This window comes from Ovis aries, chromosome 14, assembly GCF_016772045.2.
Source record: "Ovis aries strain OAR_USU_Benz2616 breed Rambouillet chromosome 14, ARS-UI_Ramb_v3.0, whole genome shotgun sequence".
Lineage (NCBI taxonomy): Eukaryota > Metazoa > Chordata > Mammalia > Artiodactyla > Bovidae > Ovis > Ovis aries.
Window position 1 is genome coordinate 14,913,446 of NC_056067.1, and position 21,285 is coordinate 14,934,730.

The 21,285-nt window shown below is 39.2% G+C and overlaps 1 protein-coding gene and 1 long non-coding RNA gene across 3 annotated transcripts in view; one reads left to right on the top strand and one right to left on the bottom strand.

Moving 5' to 3' along the window:
- Window positions 1–7,838: 7,838 nt before the first annotated feature.
- DNAJA2 (DnaJ heat shock protein family (Hsp40) member A2) lies at window positions 7,839–21,270 on the bottom strand. Its single transcript, XM_027977798.3, has 9 exons — window positions 21,081–21,270; window positions 19,590–19,649; window positions 19,064–19,287; window positions 16,716–16,796; window positions 16,350–16,483; window positions 14,611–14,807; window positions 10,545–10,689; window positions 10,280–10,407; window positions 7,839–9,744 (listed from the first exon to the last, which is right to left on the bottom strand). Exons 1-9 carry the CDS (start codon window positions 21,156–21,158, stop codon window positions 9,553–9,555), a joined length of 1,239 nt encoding a protein of 412 aa, XP_027833599.1. The 5' UTR covers window positions 21,159–21,270; the 3' UTR covers window positions 7,839–9,552.
- The window catches only part of LOC132657733 (uncharacterized), a 41,876-nt gene continuing 41,323 nt past the window's right edge, over window positions 20,733–21,285 (top strand). Inside the window, exon 1 of one of the 2 annotated variants that reach the window (XR_009596283.1) lies at window positions 20,733–20,858. This is a non-coding gene — a long non-coding RNA (uncharacterized LOC132657733). Of the gene's footprint in view, window positions 20,859–20,894; window positions 21,275–21,285 lie in introns of those variants that run through there. The other variant, XR_009596281.1, reaches the window with a different exon arrangement.

Genomic DNA, 21,285 nt, shown 5'->3' on the forward strand with positions numbered 1-21,285 from the left:
CATCCGCATTGATGGCTTCTTTGCAGAGTCATCAAGAGCACTGCAGACAAGAGATCAGCTTTTGAGGACAAGAGAGGTGCCTTTGAGGAAATAGCTCAACTGTCTGTTGAGCTCTGTAGAATCCACCTTTCAGATGCCTGAGCAAGGCCAGAACCTTAGAGACTTGAGTCCAGCTGAAACCAGTTACCCACAGGGAAAGTCCAGTTCCCAGTGGCACTGGGATTGGTACCTGAGGCTAAAGACATGCTGGACTGTCTTTAGTGGAGGTTTCCTTGCAGGAGTACCTGTTGGTGGTCTATAAAGGCTTTCTCCTTAACTAAATCTTGTGTCCTCTCAAGTAGACGTTTTAAAATATGCATTCTTATTTTATAGCTTTGGTTTTACTGCAAGTTACATTATAGCCTTCAAGATGGAAAATTGCACCTTAATAAAGTAAAAATGTGGGTCATCATGACTAATTTGGCAAGCAAAATAGTATTTTGGCATAAGGTCCTTGGTGGTGAAGAGTTTGAGAAATGGATGGTGTGTAACACTGTTCGACTAACAGGGATATATTGTTTTTTGGAGCTCCTTTTCAGGGATTTAGGTCATTATTTTCGATCCTTCAGATCTTATGGTTCAGAAGATCAAGAGGCACACCACTCATTTAGAAAATATTTATTTAGGTTCTGCTTTGTGCCAGGGTTCTTTGCATTAGAAGCTTAACTTTATAATCTGTGCATTGTGTCCACATGCGCAGACATATTTATGAAGATGCTATGCATATCATTGTAATGAATAATTGGAAACAGTCTCATTATTTATCAGTAGAAAAATGAATAATGGTTCAAACAATAGAACTTTGAGATCATTAAAAAGAAGACATAGATCTTTATGTATTAGATGCAAATGTGGCAAAGGAGGAATAAGGCCAAAGGAAAGTTGTAAAATAAGTTATAACCCATTTCTGTATAAACACATGAGAAAATGGTAAAAGCAGCTGCATCTGGGAGGAGGATTAAAGATGGGAGATTTCGTTCTATGAAAAAAATGAAAGTGGAAGTCGCTCCGTGTCTGACTTTTTGCAACCCCATGGACTGTATAGTCCACAGAGTTCTCCAGTCCAGAATACTGGAGTAGTGGGTAAGCTGTTCCCTTCTCCAGGGGATCTTCCCATCTCAGGGATCAGAACCCAGGTCTTCTGCATTGAAGGTGGATTCTTTACCAGCTGAGCTACCAGGGAATTCCAACTGGTTCTATATGCATTTTAAAAAATCTTGAAGAATAAAGACAACTCTATTTGTATTCATAGTCTCATAAACATGGGATTGGATGGGAGCACTGCATTACTCATTTTTCTAAGTCACATAGTTTTGTAAGGTTTTTTTAATGGTTATGTACGGCATTCATAACAGAAAAGGCAATAATTTGTGGTTCACAAGAAGGAATTAGCTGTTCACACACAGACTAAAGTACATCATTGATGGAAGGTTAACCTACCCTGGCTAAAGAGCTTTCTCAGGCACTTTCGTTCCTATAGCTGAGAAGTCAGGTCTTCTAGCATCTTTAGCTTGACCCAATTGTCTTTGATAGAAATTTAACTAAACTTTCAGGAATTAAAGACAAGAATTATGCTAACAACATTCTCTAGAAGCCTGCATCAGATTATGTGGGCTTCAGAATTTATTAAAATCCCTTGCAACTGGAGGTGAATTAATCACAAGACTTTGGGAGTTTTTACTGTTATTAGTATTTTGACCAAGTTGCTCAGCTTATGGGATCTTAGTTCCCTGACCAGGGATCAAACCTAGACCCTGGCGGTGAAAGTGCCTAGTGCTAGCCACTGGCTCATCAGGGAATTCCAGGAAGTGTTGATTATTAGAGAACATGCATCTTTTTGTAATCAAACTCCAGCTATCTATATTAATATAAACTCTGTTTACTTAACAATAAAAGACTGTAAAACTTCCGAGCTAGTAAGCCAAAAAAGGAAGATTAGGTTTATGGATAACTTACTATGTGCGGCATAAGTAAAGAAAGGCAGGAAGATGAATGAGTATACTAGCCACTGTGGAAAACTGTATGAAGAGTTCTCAAAAAAATAAAAATACAACTACCACATGCATGATCCAGCAATTGATTTTCCCAAAGAAAACAAAAACACTAATTTGAAAAGATATAGGTACCCCATGTTAATTTAACATTTTTTGAATAATAGCTAAGCTATGGAAGCAACCCAAGTGCCTATGTATTGATGAATAGATAAAGATGTGGTATACATATATTCATATTCTATGGAATATATATTAATGAATAAAGATGTGGTATATATATGTATTAAAATATATAAATATTACTCAGCCACAAAAAGGGATGAAATCTTGCCATTTGCAACAACATGGATGGACCTGAGGGTATTATGCTAAGTGAAATAAGCCAGACAGAAAAAGACATATGATTCCACACTTGGAATCATACACTATATGCAAAGATTGAAGGCAGGAGGAGAAGGGGACGACAGAGGATGAGATGGTTGGATGGCCTCACTGACTAACGAGTCTGAGCAAGCTCAGGAGATGGTGGAGGACAAGGAAGCCTGGTGAGCTGCAGTCCATGGGGTCGCAAAGAGTCGGACGGAACCGAGCAACTGAACAACAACAACCACTTGTATGTGAAATCTAAGAAGTAAATGAACAAACATAACTAAACAGATACAGAATCAGAGATACAGAGAACAAACAGGTGGTTGCCAAGGGGAAGGGGGCGGGAGATGAGAGAAACACATGAAGGAGACGAAGGTGATGGACTTTCAGATATGAAACAGACAGTGTGGGGAATAGACAATAATGTTGTAATACCTTTGTATGGTGACACATTACAACTGGATTTATCATGGTGATCATTTCAAAATGTATGGAAACATCTTACTATATTGTACACCAGGGACTAGCAGTGGCACCCCGCTCTGGTACTCTTGCCTAGAAAATCCCATGGACGGAGGAGCCTGGTGGGCTGCAGTCCATGGGGTCTCTAAGAGTTGGACACGACTGAGCGACTTCACTTTCATGCATTGGAGAAGGAAATGGCAACCAACTCCAGTGTTCTTGCCTGGAGAATCCCAGGGACGGCGGAGCCTGGTGGGCTGCCATCTCTGGGGTCACACGGAGTCGGACACGACTGAAGCGACTTAGCAGCAGTAGTAGCAACATGGTGTTACAAGTCAATTACACTTCAAAACCAAACAAATTCATAGACAAAGAGATCAGATTTGTGGTTACCAGAGGCAGAGGTGTAGGGAGAAAGGATTGGATGAAGACATTCAAAAGGTACACACTTCCAGTTATAATAGTGGGGTTGTAATGTACTAGGGATGTAATGTCATTAACACAGCTACACATTACATAAAAGTTTAGAGAGTAAATTCTAAGAGTTCTCATCACAAGAAAAAATTATTTTTTTCCATTTCTTTACTGTTTTTATTTATATGAGATGATGGGTGGTCACTAAACTTATTGTAATAATCATTTCATAATGTATGAAAGTCAAATCATTATGTTGTCATACCTTAAACTTATACAGTACTGTATGTCAATTATATTTCAATAAAACTAGAAGGAAAAAGAAAGAAAATGAGTGGGTATAATCAGTACTTGGGGCAAAATACTCAAGACCTAACTGATGTAACTGTTGAACAGTACCTTCATGTGGATGGACTTCCCAAATAAATTATCAATTACCAAATAAGATCTACGATGTCTTACATACACCCAGCCCGAGCTAGATGACTGCTGTATGTAAAAAAGAAGCTACTGTTTCACAATGAACACCGAAGGTCATCCCCAGCGTCAAACACAGTTTTAACACACTTTGGTTAAAAATTTTATGTAAGTAACAAAAGAAAAAATAAACTGGAGTTAATGAAAACTTTAAAACTTTGTGCTAAATTCAAAAGACGCTATCAAGAAAGTGAAGGCAACCATGGAATGGGAAAAACATTTGCAAATCAAATATCTGATAATGAGTAAATAAACTGATATATCCATATAATGACATCTTTTTCAGCAATAGTAAGAAAAGTAAGACAAACTGAGAAAGTAGCATTGATATATATACACTATCATGTATAAAACAGACAACTAGCAGGAAGCTGCTGTGTAACAGGGAGCCCAGCCTGGCACCCTGTGACGACCTAAAGGGTGGATTACAGGAGAGGAGGAAGGCTCATGAGGGACTGGAGATACATGTATATATGTAATTATCACTGATTCGTATCGATGTAGGGCAGAGACCACCACAATATTGCAAAGCAATCATCCTCCAATAAAAAAATAATAATAAGTGAGCTATTAGGCCACAAAAAGATATGAACACACCTTAAGAGCATATTGTTAAGTGAAAGACTGAAAAGCTTACATACGATATGACTAATTTTATAAAATTTTGGCAAAGGCAAAACAGTAGGTGTTTGTCATGGGTTCAGGAGTGGGAAGAGTTGAATAGGTGAAGTCCAGAGGAGTTTCTAATTCAGTATAGCATAATAGTAAAGACAGGACACTATGCACTTGTCAAAACATACTGAACTTTACGGCACAAAGAGCGACCGGCAATGTACGCAGGTTTTAGCCAGCAAATCTAAATTGTTTTAAATTGCAGGTTTGGACTGTTTGGCGCTGTCGGATCTTTGCTGCACTCCGTGGGCTCCCCGCTGCGGTGCACAGGCTTCCTGTAGCTGCAGCACGTGGGCTTTGTTGCGGCACATGCACTCGAGGCTTAGCTGTGGCATGCAAGCTCTCGAGTTGCAGCATGTGGAATCATAGTTCCCTGACCAGGGATCAAACCCACGTCCCGTGCTTTGGAAGGTGGATTCTAAACCACTGTACCACCAGGGAAGAACCCAGAATTTATTTATTTTTGACTATGAAGTGCAGCTTGCAGGACCTTAGTTCCCCAACCAGGAACTGAAGGCATGTCTTCAGTGTGAAAGTGAAGTCCTAGAAACCACTGGACAGCCAGGGTATCCCTGTATGGAGGTTTTCAAAAATCATTTGGGAGGTGGTGGTGGGGTGGCACCTAGAATAGAATGTAGAATGCTTGTAGAAGGCAAGCACATAATTTAACTGTATTACAAACATACGAAACAGTTCTCAAGGAAGGGGGTGGGAGCAAAGGTGTTGGCCTAAATAACCTTGAAAATAGAGTCTGTAAAGTTAAATGCAAAAGAAACTATGCTTAGCACTGTACTCTAGTTGACCTAGTTTTTTTCCCATGTGGGTATGGGTTAACAATGGTTATTATCATTCATTTATACTAGAATTGAACAACTAAGCAGAAAGTTGGCAGATGATAGGAGCCAGGTTTCTACCAAAGTAATACCACACTGATTCATTCATGCAAAACTATTAGAAATAACTTTTACACATGTGCCTTGACAGAGTTTGTAATATGCAGCTTTTGTGTTTCACAAAATAACACTGTAATCTTGTGATAGAATAAGAAAAATGTATTTGGTTTTCATCCCTGGTTCCTGGCAGAGCTCCCTAAACCCTTGGAGTTTTCCAATAGGAATTAGTGGAGTATCTTTTAAAATTTATTACAAGCCCTTTTCAATCACTCCTGAGTTTATGTTAATGATGGTGTTGCTTACCAGTGGGAACCAACAATATGGTAAGAAGGTTGGACCTTTCCATCTCACCCCTAGACCTCTGGGAAAGGGAGAAGGGCTGAGACAGTTCAGTCATCAATGGAAATGATTATGTCCTGTTCTGTTGGGCTGTTCCTGAGTTGTATCACTTGTAATAAGCCACTAATCTAGTAGGTGTTCCTGAGTTCTATGAGCCATTCTAGCAAATTATTGAACTGAGAAGAGGGTTGTGCATACCCTTGATTCATAACCACTTGGTCAGTACAAATGACAACCTGGAACTGTGATTAGTGTCTAAAGACCAGGCAGTCTTGTGGGACCTGAGCCCTTAACCTGTGGAGTCTAACTCCTGGTAGTGTCAAAGTGTTTTGAGTAGAAGAAACAGGTGTTTCTTTTAGGCATTACACTGATTCATTCCTGCAACTAATACTATTAGAATCAACTTTTACATATGTAATGAGAAGAAATGGTACCGCACTCCAGTACTCTTGCCTGGAGGAGCCTGGTAGGCTGCAGTCCATGGGGTCGCAAAGAGTCGGACACAACTGAGCATCTTGACTTTAACTTTTCACTTTCATGCATTGGAGAAGGAAATGGCAACCCACTCCAGTGTTCTTGCCTGGAGAATCCCAGGGACGGGGAAGCCTGGTGGGCTGCCGTCTATGGGGTCACACAGAGTCGGACACGACTGAAGTGACTTAGCAGCAATACTAATATTACATTGTTCATTCTATAAAACACTTGACTCCTCAAAATTTTCTAAGTCATCAATCAAAAATAAAGAAACTCTGAGAACTGTTACAGCCAAGCAGAGCCAATGCAGATATGACTAAATGTAATATGGTGTCCTGGAACAGAAAAACGTTAGAAAATAAGAAAACATATTGAATAAAATATGGGAAAAGGATTTGAATAGACATTTCTCCCAAAACACAAATGGTCAGCAAGCACATGAAATGATGTTTAAAATATAACATCATTAGGCAAATGTAAATTATACCTACTAGGACAGCTATACTAAAATACAGCAAATGCTGGTTGTTACATGGAAAAACTGAAGTCTTCAAATATTGTTGTATTGTGAAATGGCGCATACTTTTTGGAAGTTTGACAGGCTTCAAAAGATTAAACCACGTGAACCACTAATTACACTCCTAGATTTATGCAAAAGAACTTAAAAACATGCCCCCACAAAAACCTGTATGTTAATGTTCATAGAAGCATTATTCCAAATGGAAAAAATTCAAATGTTCACCAACTGATGGATGGGTGAACAAACCTGGTATTTTATACAACGGAGTATGATTTTGCTATAAAAATGAAATATGGATACATGCTATGACGGGGATCAACTGGTAACGTACTAAATGAACGTCCCAAATGGCCACATACTGTTTATTCCATTTTGTAGACAATGTCTGAAACAGGCAAATACTTAGAAACTAGAGACTGCACCAAAGGGACAGGGAATGGAATGTGGAGCAAATACTAACAGACTTAAGCTTTCTTCCCTGGGGTAATGAGAATGTTCTAGAATCAGTGGTGATGGTTGCAAATCTCTGTGAATACACTAAAACCCACTGAACTGCACACCTTTTATTTGGCCATGTGGCTTGTGGGATCTTAGTTTCCAGTCCACAGATTGAAGCCAGGACCCCAACACTGGAAGTATGGAGTCCTAACCACTGAACAGCCAGGGAATTCCTTGTACTTTCCTTTAAAAAGTAGATTTAAAGGTATATTAATTGTATTTCAATAAAGCCATTATAAAAGGTTCTTTGTACTAATGATACATGCTTATTCTTTAAAACAGATGCTCTGCAACAGAGCCAGTAGCTTCAGTGAAATAACCGTAACAAGGTCTTATTCCCCTTCTCTCGTAGCTCAGCTGGTAAAGAATCCACATGATGCAGGAAACCCTGGTTCGATTGCTAGGTTAGGAAGATTCCCTGAATGGACAGGCTACCCACTTCAGTATTCTCGGGCTTCCCTGGTGGCTCAGCTGGTAAAGAATCTGCCTGCAATGCCGGAGACCTGGGTTCGGTCCCTGGGTTGGGAAGATCCCCTGTTGAAGCAAACTACCCATTCCTAGAGAATTCCGTGGACTGTACAGTCTATGGGGTCACAAAAGAGTAGGACATGACTGAGCAACTTTCACATAGTTCACTACTACAATCCAGAAATCTGGATAGAACTGAAAGAAAGACTACACTGTACAACTGTTTTACAAACCTTTATTGGAAAGGCTACAAATTTTGCATTGCCACTGCATTGCTTTCCCTTAGTGTTGTGGGGGAAGTAACCTTGGATACAAAACTGCTATGCTCTTGCAGCTTGCCCCGGCTGGCTGTGAAAGTCTTTGTGCAATGGAGGTAGAGTGGATAGGGCAATAATTTAAACCTCACAGGCCTTGATCAATGTCAGGACTTTTTTTTTTCATTCAGGTTCTATAAGACCTAGAAATAGACTGCAAGTACTACAAATAGGCTCAGGGATGGCATAATACATTAAAAATGTTTAATTTTCAGTTTTCTCCCATTCGTCTTTTACAAACGTTTCTACAACTGATCTATTTTTTCCCTAAAATAAGTGTGTTCTAAAAATATCTACTCTGGGAATGAAAAGATAATAGAAGATGAAAAAACAGTATATCCTTTCCATAGTAGTTTTACCTGATTTTTCTCATACCAGCCTAAGAGTCTTACCTTTCTGTAAAACAACAGTAATCAATGCTTCCCCCAGTCTCAAATATTCAACTTAATGGAGACAAGAGAATCTTTAACTTAACATTTAATGAAAACAGAGCATTTTAACAGGTTCTATGCAGACATGGTTCTAATACTGATTTGCTGTTACCTTATTTTTTTAAACAGAGTGGGGTGGGGAAATACAGAGGCCAGGTTAACTTGGCCCCTATACTCAGGACCATGAGTTATATAACTTAGATGTCCTTGACTCTACAAAGCATTAATTGAAGCCAATAAAGCCAGTTTCTACCAATGTATCAAACTTTCTCTAGTCTTTTGAAACTATAAAATGGGCACGAGCCTGAGGCATAAGCTTCAGGCCAATGGGTTTTTAAACACTGTTTAAGAACCAGAACTAGGATACATTCTCCAGTTTAAGGATAGATTTTACAGTTCAAATTATGTCCTTGTTTAAGGAAAGATTTTACAGTTCATAATATGTTCTTTCTAAAAATGTGAGACAAAGAGTAATTTACACCAACTGCTTTTTATTATTCAGTTCCAGAAACCTTTCACAAGATGGTAAAAAAAAAAAACCAAAAAAACAAACCAAAAAAAAAAACAAACAAAAAAAACAAAACAAAAAAAACCAGGTGGGGCGGGGGAGAAAGAAAGAAAAAGAAACATCCCCCAACCCCGCCCAAAACTTTACAACCACAGCTCAGCTAATGATATTTTCTCCATTGTTCCCAGTCAGCTCCAAACCCATTGTGTGCAAAGCCCATTTTCCCATGCATCTAAATGATAGATACAGGCTATGAAATTCTTTATTCTATTTGTAGCAGCTTATGCAGGTGCAGCCAAACACAAAGCTTCAGGACAAACTGTACACAAACTTTACAATGTGGGAATTGAATTTAAAATATGAAACATAAAATCTACACAAAACTGATAAAAATCAAGCACAGATATCAGGACTGAAACTTATAACCCATGTGTGAAAGGGAGTCTTGTTTCCTTTCAAGTGCTTTATTCTGCTATAGAACAGTCGAAATGAAGATGTAAAGCTTTGTGGTTAGTTTAAATTATACACTCTGTAGATACTATACCAATTTTAAAAGTTACACATAGACCAACAGATGTCCATCAGTTCATCTGGGTTGACCAGACGCTCCAGCTGGATTGCAGAAAACAAACCAGGCCAATGTGGAAAGAAACTCCCCCTGTGCAATCTGTTTGCAGAGTTTACTGATGGGCACATTGCACTCCTGGTCCGTGATGGCTACTGCTTTCCTCATCAGAGCTATCATTATAGGCTTCACGCCTCTGGCCGCCTCCTGAGCCCCGAGTGCTATCGAATTCTTGAAGCTCTACCTCCTCGGTGTCTCCAATAATATTCGGAACTTCTGGTCTAGATGGCAGAAGATCTTCTAACTCCTTCATTAAAATGAAAAAAAATAAGATGAGCTTGAAGATTATTATCTACTATCAATTTCCCTTTTGATAAAATCCAAGGTGTATGTCTGACATTTAAAATCTTTGCACTTTAAGCCAGAGATCACAAATTGATGACCCACAGACCAAATCTAGACATCTTTTGTGCAACCCATGTACTGATTAGAAAACAATAAACAAATTTAACCGCTAACATGTAAACACTGGAAAACTTCACATTAGACATGTCTTCCTGCATGAACAACCAGAAGATGCTAGGCTGGGGTAAGAGATCTGCTCTCCAGGGTCACAATCCTCCTACCCCCACCTCACGCAGTCTGCTTATGCCTTCACTAGTCCTGACTTGGCCCCATAAACTTTTACAGCAGCTATTTCCACTTTAAAAAACAATGAGGCCAGACCTTCAATCACTCAAATTAATAAACGATGTGATCTAATCTTAGCACCCAAAACAAATGGAAAGTGACAAAGAAACAACTATTATTAAACTTTAAGTCATCTGTTGCCTAATACTTACAGAAAGTTTATCTGGGTTGATCCAGTTGTTTTCAGGAAACTGCACATCAAACTTTATGTAAAGATCACCTTTTTCAAAGGGATTACGATATTGTGGCATTCCTTCACCTCGAACTACACGAACACATCCTATTATTTCAGTAAATAAATAGGGGAAGATATTAAGAATTTTACCCAAGCAAGTGCTCAATAATAAATGCTTTTTGAGAGTCACCCAGTGTAGAAGATTACATAGAATCTTAGATCAGACAAAAATCAAGATTTACCTGGTTCAATTACTTTGCCAGGGGGATATTTCACCACAATCTGACGTCCATCAAGGTGCTTAAATGTGAACTGAAATCCACAAAGAGCTTCAACAAGTCCTATCTTATATGTCATGTGCAAATCATTCCCATCTCTCTGGAACACCTACAAATGAAGCACACAAGAAATATCGAAACTATGGAGGCATGCTCTGTTGTGCTGTTTAACTTGAAACAATATCAAAACCTTAATTCTACCATTTACTGCAAAAGTCAAATTGCCACCATCCCTAAGTTCCCTAAATTTATCAATATATATAAGGAAATCTAGCTATTCTCAAGTAATATGCTAGAAACTTCGATCACAAAAGAATTGGAATTGGGAATACAATGGCTCATAAGGCACAGCTGAAGCTTAAAAAACAGAACCAAGTATATCTTACAATTATGGCCCATTTCTGAACCATGAGGGAAAAGGTGTACAAGACCCAGTGGGATTCTGTAGAACAGGTTCACCTGGAATTTCCTCCAGACATGATTCTAAGAGGGGAAGGGGAAGGCCTAAGCTCAACTGAAAAAGCTCAACCAGTAAAAGGGCTCAAACCCAACACTTCATTTAAGTATGAACAAGTTTTACCTAACCTAAGATACAAAACTTGCTTAGGTGAATGTAAACCAAATGCTAAAGAAAGTTGGCTTATTAATGCACTATAAGCCTATGGACTATGTAATGCAAAGGTTATTCAACAAGCATTTTAAAAACTGTTTCTGAGCATTCAACATGCAGGAAAAAAATACATCCAACTTCACATATGCCCAACTTCTGCTTCTTAGAATTTTCAAATATCTATACTAACTTTTAAAATTTAACTTGAAATAAAATTAACCGCAGGCAACAGTCACCTAGATTTTTTTCAATAGACTCTCTTCCAAAGAATAAGGCTGGCTGGTTAATTCAGAGGAAAGGAAATCTGAAAGATAGATTCTTTTCCTAAACTATCCTCCTAAACTTACCTACGAGTAAAGTTAATCTCAAACCATTATCTTGACCATTGGTCCTGGACCAGTAGACTCAGCAGCACCAGGAAACTGGTTAGGAATGAACATTCTTGGGCATCATCCAATACCCACTGCATCAGAAAACTATGAAGGTGAGGCCCAGCAATCTGTCATTTTAATAAGCCCTCCAGGGGATTCGAACGTATACTAAAGCTTAAGAACCACTGAATTTATATTACCTACGTTGAGTTTACTGAGGTGTTTCTTACAATCGGAGGAAAAATTAATTTAAGTAAGGTTTCTTTAATGCAGGACTTTTTAATGCTTTTGCAAATTTGTAAAATGGAAGTGTTTCTGAACATCTCATTATATCATTGTTCCAAGAACCACCCTTAACCAAGTATCATTCAGTTAAAGCAATATTAGAAGGAGCAAGAAGACATACTATGTTCTTGGATAGAGGAACTCAAACTAATTGAAAAAAAAAAAATGGTATTAGGGCTGGTTATTGTGGGGGAGGGGGCCAGCAACAAGGGTGGTTAGATTAGACAATTAGATGCTAAAATTCAAACAGAAAATAAACAGGCAAGCATGGCCAGGAAATTTTTGAAAAACAAGACTAATGAGATTACCAAGAACCAGACAATAAAACACTTAAAAGCTGAAATAATTTCTGAAAAATAGAGGAGACTAGTATCACCCAATGTTACCCACCACTGTGGTTCTTTGCTGTACAACTTCATTATGACAGCAAAATCACCAACACACACACATACCTACACTGAAAGATGATACACAAGCATACATATTACTCTCAAAATTGCACTATTTTTTTTTATCAGAAGATTTACATTTTGTTTCAAGCTACAGAACCCACCCTGATCTCATGGCCTCACAATTTCTACAAGTGTTGAGAGTTTTTAAACAAAAAACCCCAAGCAAAATACAAGCTTGTTCATGAACTAGTTCAAACACTGACTAGTTTTCTTAAGAGGGTTAAGAATATTCTCAGTGGTATAAATTAAACAAGATGCTTAAATCTCATTTTGGGCTCAAATTCACTTTACCAGTCAATGAAACTAAGAAGGAAAAACCTCTTACTAGATGAACTTCCATTCTAGCCTTTATCATCTTCTATTTTCTACTTTAGACAACCAGTAGCATCTGCTGTTTGTTAGAAATTCCATGCAATTCCACTGTAGCCAATAATTTTAGAGGTTGATTTAGTTCCACATACCTCCTCACAGTCCCCAGAAAGAAGAGCAGGTTATTCTTTATCTCATTTGATTCTACACTATCTTTCTGAGGGATGAGTTTTGTTTTTAAGTATGCAAAGCCAAGCCCAGGGAAACCAAAACTAGTAGTACATGGGAGCCAGAACTTAAGTCTCTTGCCTCTAAGAACAGTGATTTCTATTTTGTAAAACCCAATATACTTACAGAATATTTCAACCCATAAGACAGAATTCTAGAAATTATTCCTTAAAAAAAAAAAAAACCCAAAGCAATCTAGGGACCCTTGTCATTGGTAGGTTTGGCAATATTCACAAAAGGAAAAGCTATATTGCAATTTATAGATTTTCACTTTCACAGATTTGCTGAGGCAATAAATTTGACTAGCATTCCTTGAGAAAGGCTAGTGTAGTAGTAAGCCAGTCTAGTGAAGGAACGAATCTAATCAAATTCCCATAATCTGCATCTCAATATGGCTTTATTCTCTATTGGATTCTTAGTAATTTTTAAAATTTATTTGTAGAAATCACCATCACATGGGAGAAAATTTTATTGCGAACTAAAAAAGGTGGCTGACTTGTGATCTAGATTTCCAAAGGAACTAAAAATGGCAATGTGATCAAGTACAAAGCCAGGATTCTGTCAAATGCTTCTATATTCAAGAACTAGGTGGGCACCACAGCTCCACACACGTTCTTCATGAATGAAAAGGTCTGTAATATACTCCACTGCACATGTAGAAAATACAGATGCAATGGTATAATCAAAATAACATACTCCAGGCCACACTGTTAGCTCAGTTCATTTTCCCATGCACATTAACAAAGCAGTCCCCAAACTTTTGGGCACCAGTTTTGTGAATTCTTCCTGGACTGTGGGGTGGAGGCAGTGTAAACAATGTTCAGGCAGTAATGCAAGCATGGGGAATGATAGGGAGCAGTATATAAAGCTTCACTCAAGGTCCAGGGGTTGAAGACCCTTGCAGTAACAGATAAAATACTGAGTCAATCAGAAATTTAAAAACAGGGAGTTCCCTGGCAGTCATGTGGTTAGGACTCGGCACTTCCACTGCTGTGGACACAGGTTCAACTCCTGGTCAAGGAACTAAGCTCCCACAAGCCACAAAATGCCCCTGCCCTCCCCTACCCCCAAAGAGAATGAGAAATTTAAAATGCAATGTTTTTAAAACTGCAGAACTTTTTTTCCAAGAAAAGCTCACATGGATACCCAGTATGTAAAACAAATCAACAGAGCAGTACTGAGGACTGACACCGTCACCAACTCACCAACCATTGAAGGAGCTCACAGTGAAAACTAAGCTGCCTACATTATCTGGTCCAATTCCTTATCTTCATAAACAAGGAAATGGGGGAACAGACACAATAGGATTACTTAAGTACAGTGCCAGTCAATGGCAGAGCCAGGACCAAGATCGGCTCCTACCGTGCTTCTGATAGCACCTGTCTTGCTGGTCTACTAAACAACTCAGTTCTTATGAACTCAGCCAAACCACTTAACAACTTCATCTATATTCAATGCTACTTCAGAGAACTCAAACTGATCTAACCTGTATCTTGGGCTTCCCTCATAGCTCAGTAGGTAAAGAATCTGCCCGCAATGCAGGTGATCCAGGTTGGATTCCTGGGTTGGGAAGATCCTCTGGAGAAGAAAATGGGAATCCACTCCAGTTATTCTTGCCTGGAGAATCCCATGGGGAGAGAGGCCTGGGGGGCTACAGTTCACGTGGTTCCAAGAGTCGGACATGACTTAGCAACAAAACCATCACCAACCTGTATCTTGCATACAAGACCCATTTCTGATCTTCTGAAGCAAAAATAAAACAAAAAGGAAATTACCTCATGCTCCTTTTCTTGTAGCAAAAGAACAATGTCTCCTGGTTCCACTCCTGGGGCCTGGTCTGCTTCCCCAGTAAATGTAATTCTCTGTCCATGTTTCATGCCTTTGTCTACGTGGACTTCAAGAATCTTGACTTCTTTAATCACTTTCTTCCCTTCACATTTTTTACAGCGGTCCTTTTCATTAATTACCTCTCCTGGAAAAAGAGGTCATTCAAACTTCCAGCAAGGGTACTATGTTGCACTCTTAAGTAAGACAGGTCCTGATAACGCCTTTATTCACTAAATAAATTTCCTGTACTTCTTTAAACTGCTACCTGAACTTTTCATGAACATTCTTAGGAACAAAACTCACATCTTACTGCAGATTACCTAAAGGACCCAGCTACTCTATTCCAGAGTATAAAATATCTTAAATAACATTATCTTACCTCCTGACACTACTTCCTAAAGTTAAAACAAAGCCTGAGGATCAAGCAAACAAAACGGGTGGTCAGACACTAGAACTTCTACAAATGCTTCACTTTTTGTCTTAGTTTCATTTAAATTTGACAATGGAGTGACAACCCAAATAAAAATTTAAACATCCTTTATGACTCCAACAGTTTTTTCTTCCATGTATTCTGAAATATTTGATCAGTGGCATAATAAAATAAAACTGAAGTCATACAATAGTATATCATGAAAAAGATACCATCAATTTATAATGGCTGATTATTGGCACACTTTAATGCTTAGGTAACATAAATGACTTTAGGAACACTGCTTCTGCAAGGTATGTTCTGCAAAGCACCAGTTCCTTAAAATGGTAATGGCACATGGGAAAAGATTTCAATCAACTCCAACTTCTTGAGTGGGAAATGTCAGCAACTTTAATAAGGTAAAATGCATTAAGACTCTTCAGGAGGGAAATATGGTATGTGGCTTCTCAAAATTATCTTGTCACTTTCAGAAGCAATTTGGAAAAGGGTGTTCTAGAACTGTCCAATATAGCAGTCATTAGCCACTTGAGGTTATTTAAGTTTAAAATAATTAAGAGCTCAGTTCCTCAGCCACACCCAGGTGGCTAGTGGCTACTACAGTAGCCATTACATACATAGAACCTTTCCAGCACAGAGAACTTCTTTTGGGCAGCACTGCTCTAGAACTGGGCCGGCAAACTAAGGCTTGCAGGCCAAGCTGGGCATGCCTTTGTTTCTGTAAATACTGTTTATCCAGAACACAGTCATGCCCACTTATTTACATATTATCTCTGGCTATAAAAGTGCTAAAAGGGTAGAAGAGTAGCAGTTTCAAAAACCATTAACCTACAAAAACCTAAAATATTTACTTCTGTAAAATAAGCTTCAATTATAATGATCTATCCTCAAAAGCTAACTAAAGTTTACAGTAAAATACTCCACTTATCAGAATGAGAACTAAACAATTTGCTGTCTCCCTTTTACATTTTAAAACATAAAGGATAAGTAAATAACAATAAAATACAAAAGGACAAAAAACTTTGCCCATCTTTTTGGAAAAAGACTAACATTCCACTCAACGTAATATAAATTTACTGTTTATTGGTGTTCACTGGGCCTATGCAAAAGGAAATAATATTTTTGCATTTTTAAAAATAACTACCTTTTACAATATGATGAATATAAAAACACGTTGAAAAAGAAAAACTGTAAGCCTCTCCAATTTCTGCATTCCCAATCCACCCCAACAGAAAGGCAGAGAAACACTGGCATGCATACCTTCTCCATTACAGTCAGAACACACAGACTGCATCTGCTGTACCATCCCTGGAGCCAGCTGTCTGATCATGATGCGCACACCTCGACCCCGACAAGCACTACACTTCTGAACAGCTCCAGACTTCCCACCTTGGCTAAAGCAAGCAAAAGTATAAATTAGATTTTCCCCCTCTAGGTCATCAAAAATGGGAATTGTGCTTTTTACTTTCATCTTCAACCCCCTTTTAACCAACTTTCAGAGGTATCAGAAACTGTTCTGGGTTGGGTAGTCACTTTGAAATCATGAATAGTTTTTATTTGATATAGACTCAATATGTGACTCAAACAACAGATGACATTTATTTCATAACCAGGAAACACACTCACCCACTGCAAGCACTACAGAGTACATTCTTGCTAAGTTGTAGTTTGGTTGTCTTGCCATTATACAGGTCTTCTAAAGATACTCTGTGGAGAAAAGAATTAGATTCAAATTTTGCCAATTTGTCTTAAATACAAGAAAGGATTAGCTGATACAGCTAATTTCACTATAACCTTTTAAACAAAGAATTCAAGAACATCTTATATTAAGTCAACTGAGTGAGATTTTATTTTGTAGCTCAAATTGTTTATGGCCATAAATACAGGTGGTACTTAAAGCCGGAATGTAAAGGATCAGGCCAATAATTGACTGTGCTGTATTTTCTGATAAAGCTGATAACTACACAAATTCAAAACATCACACCTTCTTCTAGCCTTAGACAAAACCTTCACCTAATCCAACCCTTTGAATGAAGCAAAATTATTATCCTCATCTTAGAGGACAAAACTGAGGCACAGAGAGGTTAAGTAACTTGCCCAAGATCACACATGCAATCTAGCTCCGGAGTTCATGCTCTACTGTAAGCCTCTGTTCAGAAAGGCTACAAAGTTATATTACAATTTCTGGGAGACACTCAGATTGGGTATGTCTTAAAGAAAAGAAAAACAAAAAACAAAAACCTGGCTTTATTACACTGTAACAGAGAATAGGTTTCCAAATAGAAAGCCTACAAGCTTTCAATGTCTGAAACACCCAGAGAATTATAAGCAAAATTTGAGCAACTTTTACAAAAATTTCAAAGGGGTCCATGACCCCCAAATGGTCTAGATAAAAAGCCTATTAAAAATCCCAATTGATAAACCCCAACTTGCTTTTATTCACACAACATATCTGAACTGCAGGACTATTCATTTTCAAACAAACCTCAAAAAAAATCTATATCAAAGTCTCAAAAATATTCATTTACAACTTGGAAACAGCTTGCATTTAACTTGGTTTTACCCTTCTCATAGTATTTTTAAATCTTTAGTAGTAAAGTGAAACTGAAGTTGCTTAATTTACTTTAAAACAAAGGAACAAAAATATTTTAATTAAATAAAGGAACAAAAAGGTTAAAACTACCTTGCAAAGCACCTACATTATTTTGCAGCATTCGAAGCTAAAATTTTTATCCATTCTAAACAGTGTTAAGAATAAAGCACTTAAGAACAAAAAATTACCAACACTTCTAAACTACGGCATATCTAGACCTTAGACCAAAGTACTTGGTTCCATCAGCCTTTTATCCTCCTCTTCCTAAGAACTTTTAACCAACCATTTACATGATAGGTAGGTCTTCTTTGCCTTACATATTAAATTGCAATTAGTATGCAACACCATTACATAAGAGGTCAGCAAGAAAAATTGTTATTTCAATAAACATGGCAAAGAAAGAAAAATGTGGGTAATGGTCTAGTGAAGCTGGCACTCTCCACCAGTGGAGCTAAACTGACACATCCTCTAAAGACAATATAGTTGTATTTATTTATCAGCCTCAAAACACTGATACCTCCCCAGGAATCTCTACCAATGAGACAAAGCTGTATATAAAGATACAGCAGCACTATTCATTATAGGAAAAAAAAAAACCTGGTAACATCCTATAGAAAAGGGAATGAATAAATAAATCATGGAATGCAATATTATAAAGACATCCACAATGAAACACTGTAATGAAAATTTTACCAAATCCTGCTTTATGGTCCCCTTATCTACTCAAATGTATAAACTAGAAAACATGAAACACTGTAAATACACACTTGAACTTTAGTGCCAGGCATTTGCTAGTAAAACCATTATTGGTTCATGGAAAGTTAACAGATAAAAAGATTTCACAGAACGTGCAAAGTAAAATAGCTATTTTCGTCTTGGGTTCACAGTCTAAGATTAAGGTAAGATACCATTCATATGTTGGCAGGTTAATGTCAGGCTTGAAGCCAGCAAGCTCCATGAAAATCAATTTAGGAGAGCTCACACTGAGGATTAAGTAACACGTGACTGTAACATGTCAATCAACCAGTCTGATGGTCACTCACTTTGTAAGTTTTTAAATTAAAACTAACTCAGAAGGTTTAAATACTTCAGAGAAAAGATCTCAATTGAAATTTTAAAAACAAGAAGGCTCAGAAGCATATACGAAAACCACCTTTCCACTCTGTAAAAACTCCAACCATCCTTTAAGATCTGTCACCAAATACCAACGACCAGGTTATTAAATTCAACTTAGCCAATAAGGACAGTACGGCAAATGGAAGATTTTTCTTTTTCTGATTAAAGACAGAATATTTTTTGATACTTTTCCTCTCCTGTACTGAATACTTCTACTTGGAAAAAAACGTGCTTAGTATTTTTAAAGAAAAAAAGAGATACTCACTTGAGTGGATGCATCATGTCTTCTCCTCTTCTCCTGCCATTTCGACTTCTGCTCTGATTACCCATGAAGCTAAATAATCCTCCACCAAAGATGTGAGAGAAAATGTCATCCATGCCACCACCTCCACCGCTACCTTCCCGAAGACCTTGTTCTCCATATCTGTCATAGAGTTCACGCTTCTCAGGATTTGATAGTACTTCATATGCAAAACTTATTTCTTTGAACTATGAACAAAAAGGAAAAAGGAAAACAGTTGGATTTTCAAAGGACTAGGGAAAGCCTATAGGAATCTAAAATTCATTTAATTCTAAGAAAAGTTACAGATGGTCCTATTTACCAACTACCACTACCCAGAATGTTAAATATACCCCTATTATAAAGTCCAAAATATTAACATAAAAATATGGCTCTATGGGCATAAATGGACTTTCCTTACAACATTCCCTTTTTTCCCAAAAAGGGCAATTTAAGTTTAAAACAAAAATCTCGGGGGGGGGGGGGGGGGGGAGAATCTCAAATAACTTACTTTGTCACCAGCATTTGGATTCTTATCAGGATGGTATTCTTTGGCTAACTTTCTGTACGCCTTCAATAAAAGATTTAAAAAAAAAAAAGGTTACATATAAAGACCAGTTTAAAGACTTGTTGAGTACTAACTTTAACATCCAAATTTCTGAGAAGCAATACTTCCATTGGCACTGTTGGACATATTCCATCTTAATACCATTTACTCACTAATAACAGAGTAAACAGTAGTTAAATTAGAAAATACATTACACTGAAGACAGACGCAAACAAAACCACAGAGAAAAACAAAACACTGAAACGTCCCATATTTTTACTATTGTCAAACGTCTTTGATGGCCAGTAACCACACCAAGAAGACGCCAATAAACTAAAAAATGAAGCTACGGTAAGAATCCAGGCTCATGATGGCTCCTCTAATTGTAGTATCAGGAAAAAGCCAAGACACCCTCCTATGTCATGTTTATTTTCATACGGTGAATTGACTGTTGGTCTCAATTGGAGTGACTTCAGTCTTCGCGAAGCTGCATACATTTGGGTGACTGAGCTATAAACCACTTAAGCGTTCATTCACAGATAGATGAATTATGTAATAGAGAACAGCATTTCCGGTAAGGTAACAGGAAGTCCTTTTACTCTGAACTGCACCCGTCCCACTGACTAAGAAGCATTCTCATTTTTCTAAGCTTACAAATCCGGATACTCTAAGCCCCGTGAAGATGCTGTGGGACTTAAATGTCTAAAATGCTTTGAAATCCTGCGATGAAGAGTCGCAGCACTGCAAAGTGCGATAATGAGGCCTTCTATTTATTTTTAGTCAGTGTACACTCAGGTGTTTGGCTGGGACCCATGGCTTCTTCCTGAAGCGTGTAGAGAACATCTGGGTTACCTGCCTACAGAACAATGCACCCAAACACAGACCCACGCCACCTCCGGGTCGACAGGCGAGGGAGGAAGCCGGGAGAAGCTCCGCAGCCGCGGCTCCCAGGAAACATCCCTAAGCTTCCCCAAGCAGCCAGCGGGGGCGGCCTCGACCCCTCCACCAGGCCCCAAATCAGTCCCGATGCGGCCCGGGCGCCGACGTCCGCGGCGTGGTCAACTCCTCTCCTGGGGCTGGGATGCGCTGGGCGCCTTGGTCCAACCTGTTTTTCCAGGGTGGTGACCTCCGCACGAGGAAGGCCGGGCAGGCAGCTGCCTCCCGGGAGCGCCCGGCCTCCGGCGCTCGCCGGGGGAGGGAGGAAGGAAGCGTTTTCGTAGTGTTTGCGCAGAGGTGGGTTTTATTTGCTGCATCTGCGGGCGGGCGGGCGGGGACGGCGGCCCAAGGTCAGCCGGGGCCGGAGTGCGCGGCCCGACGCGGGCCGGTCTCGCCGCCGGCCCCCAGCCTGGGCCGGCCGCCGCCAGCTCGCGGGCTGCCCCGCAGCGCGGCCTGGCCGTCCCAGTCGCGCAGGCCCGCGCCCCTCACACCTTGCCCAGCCGGCCCGCGCCCCAATACCTTCTTCAGCTCGTTCTCGCTGGCGCCAGGCGGGACGCCCAGGATGTCGTACAGTTTCGTGTCGGCCACGTTCGCCATGGCGGCCGGCCGGGCAGCGCTCAGGAAAGAAGGCGGAGAAGGAGGAGGAGCGGAGCCGGGCCCTAAGCAGCGGCAGAGGTGGCGGCAGCGCAGGCGGAGACAGCGAGGAAGTGGAGGTGGGGCTAAA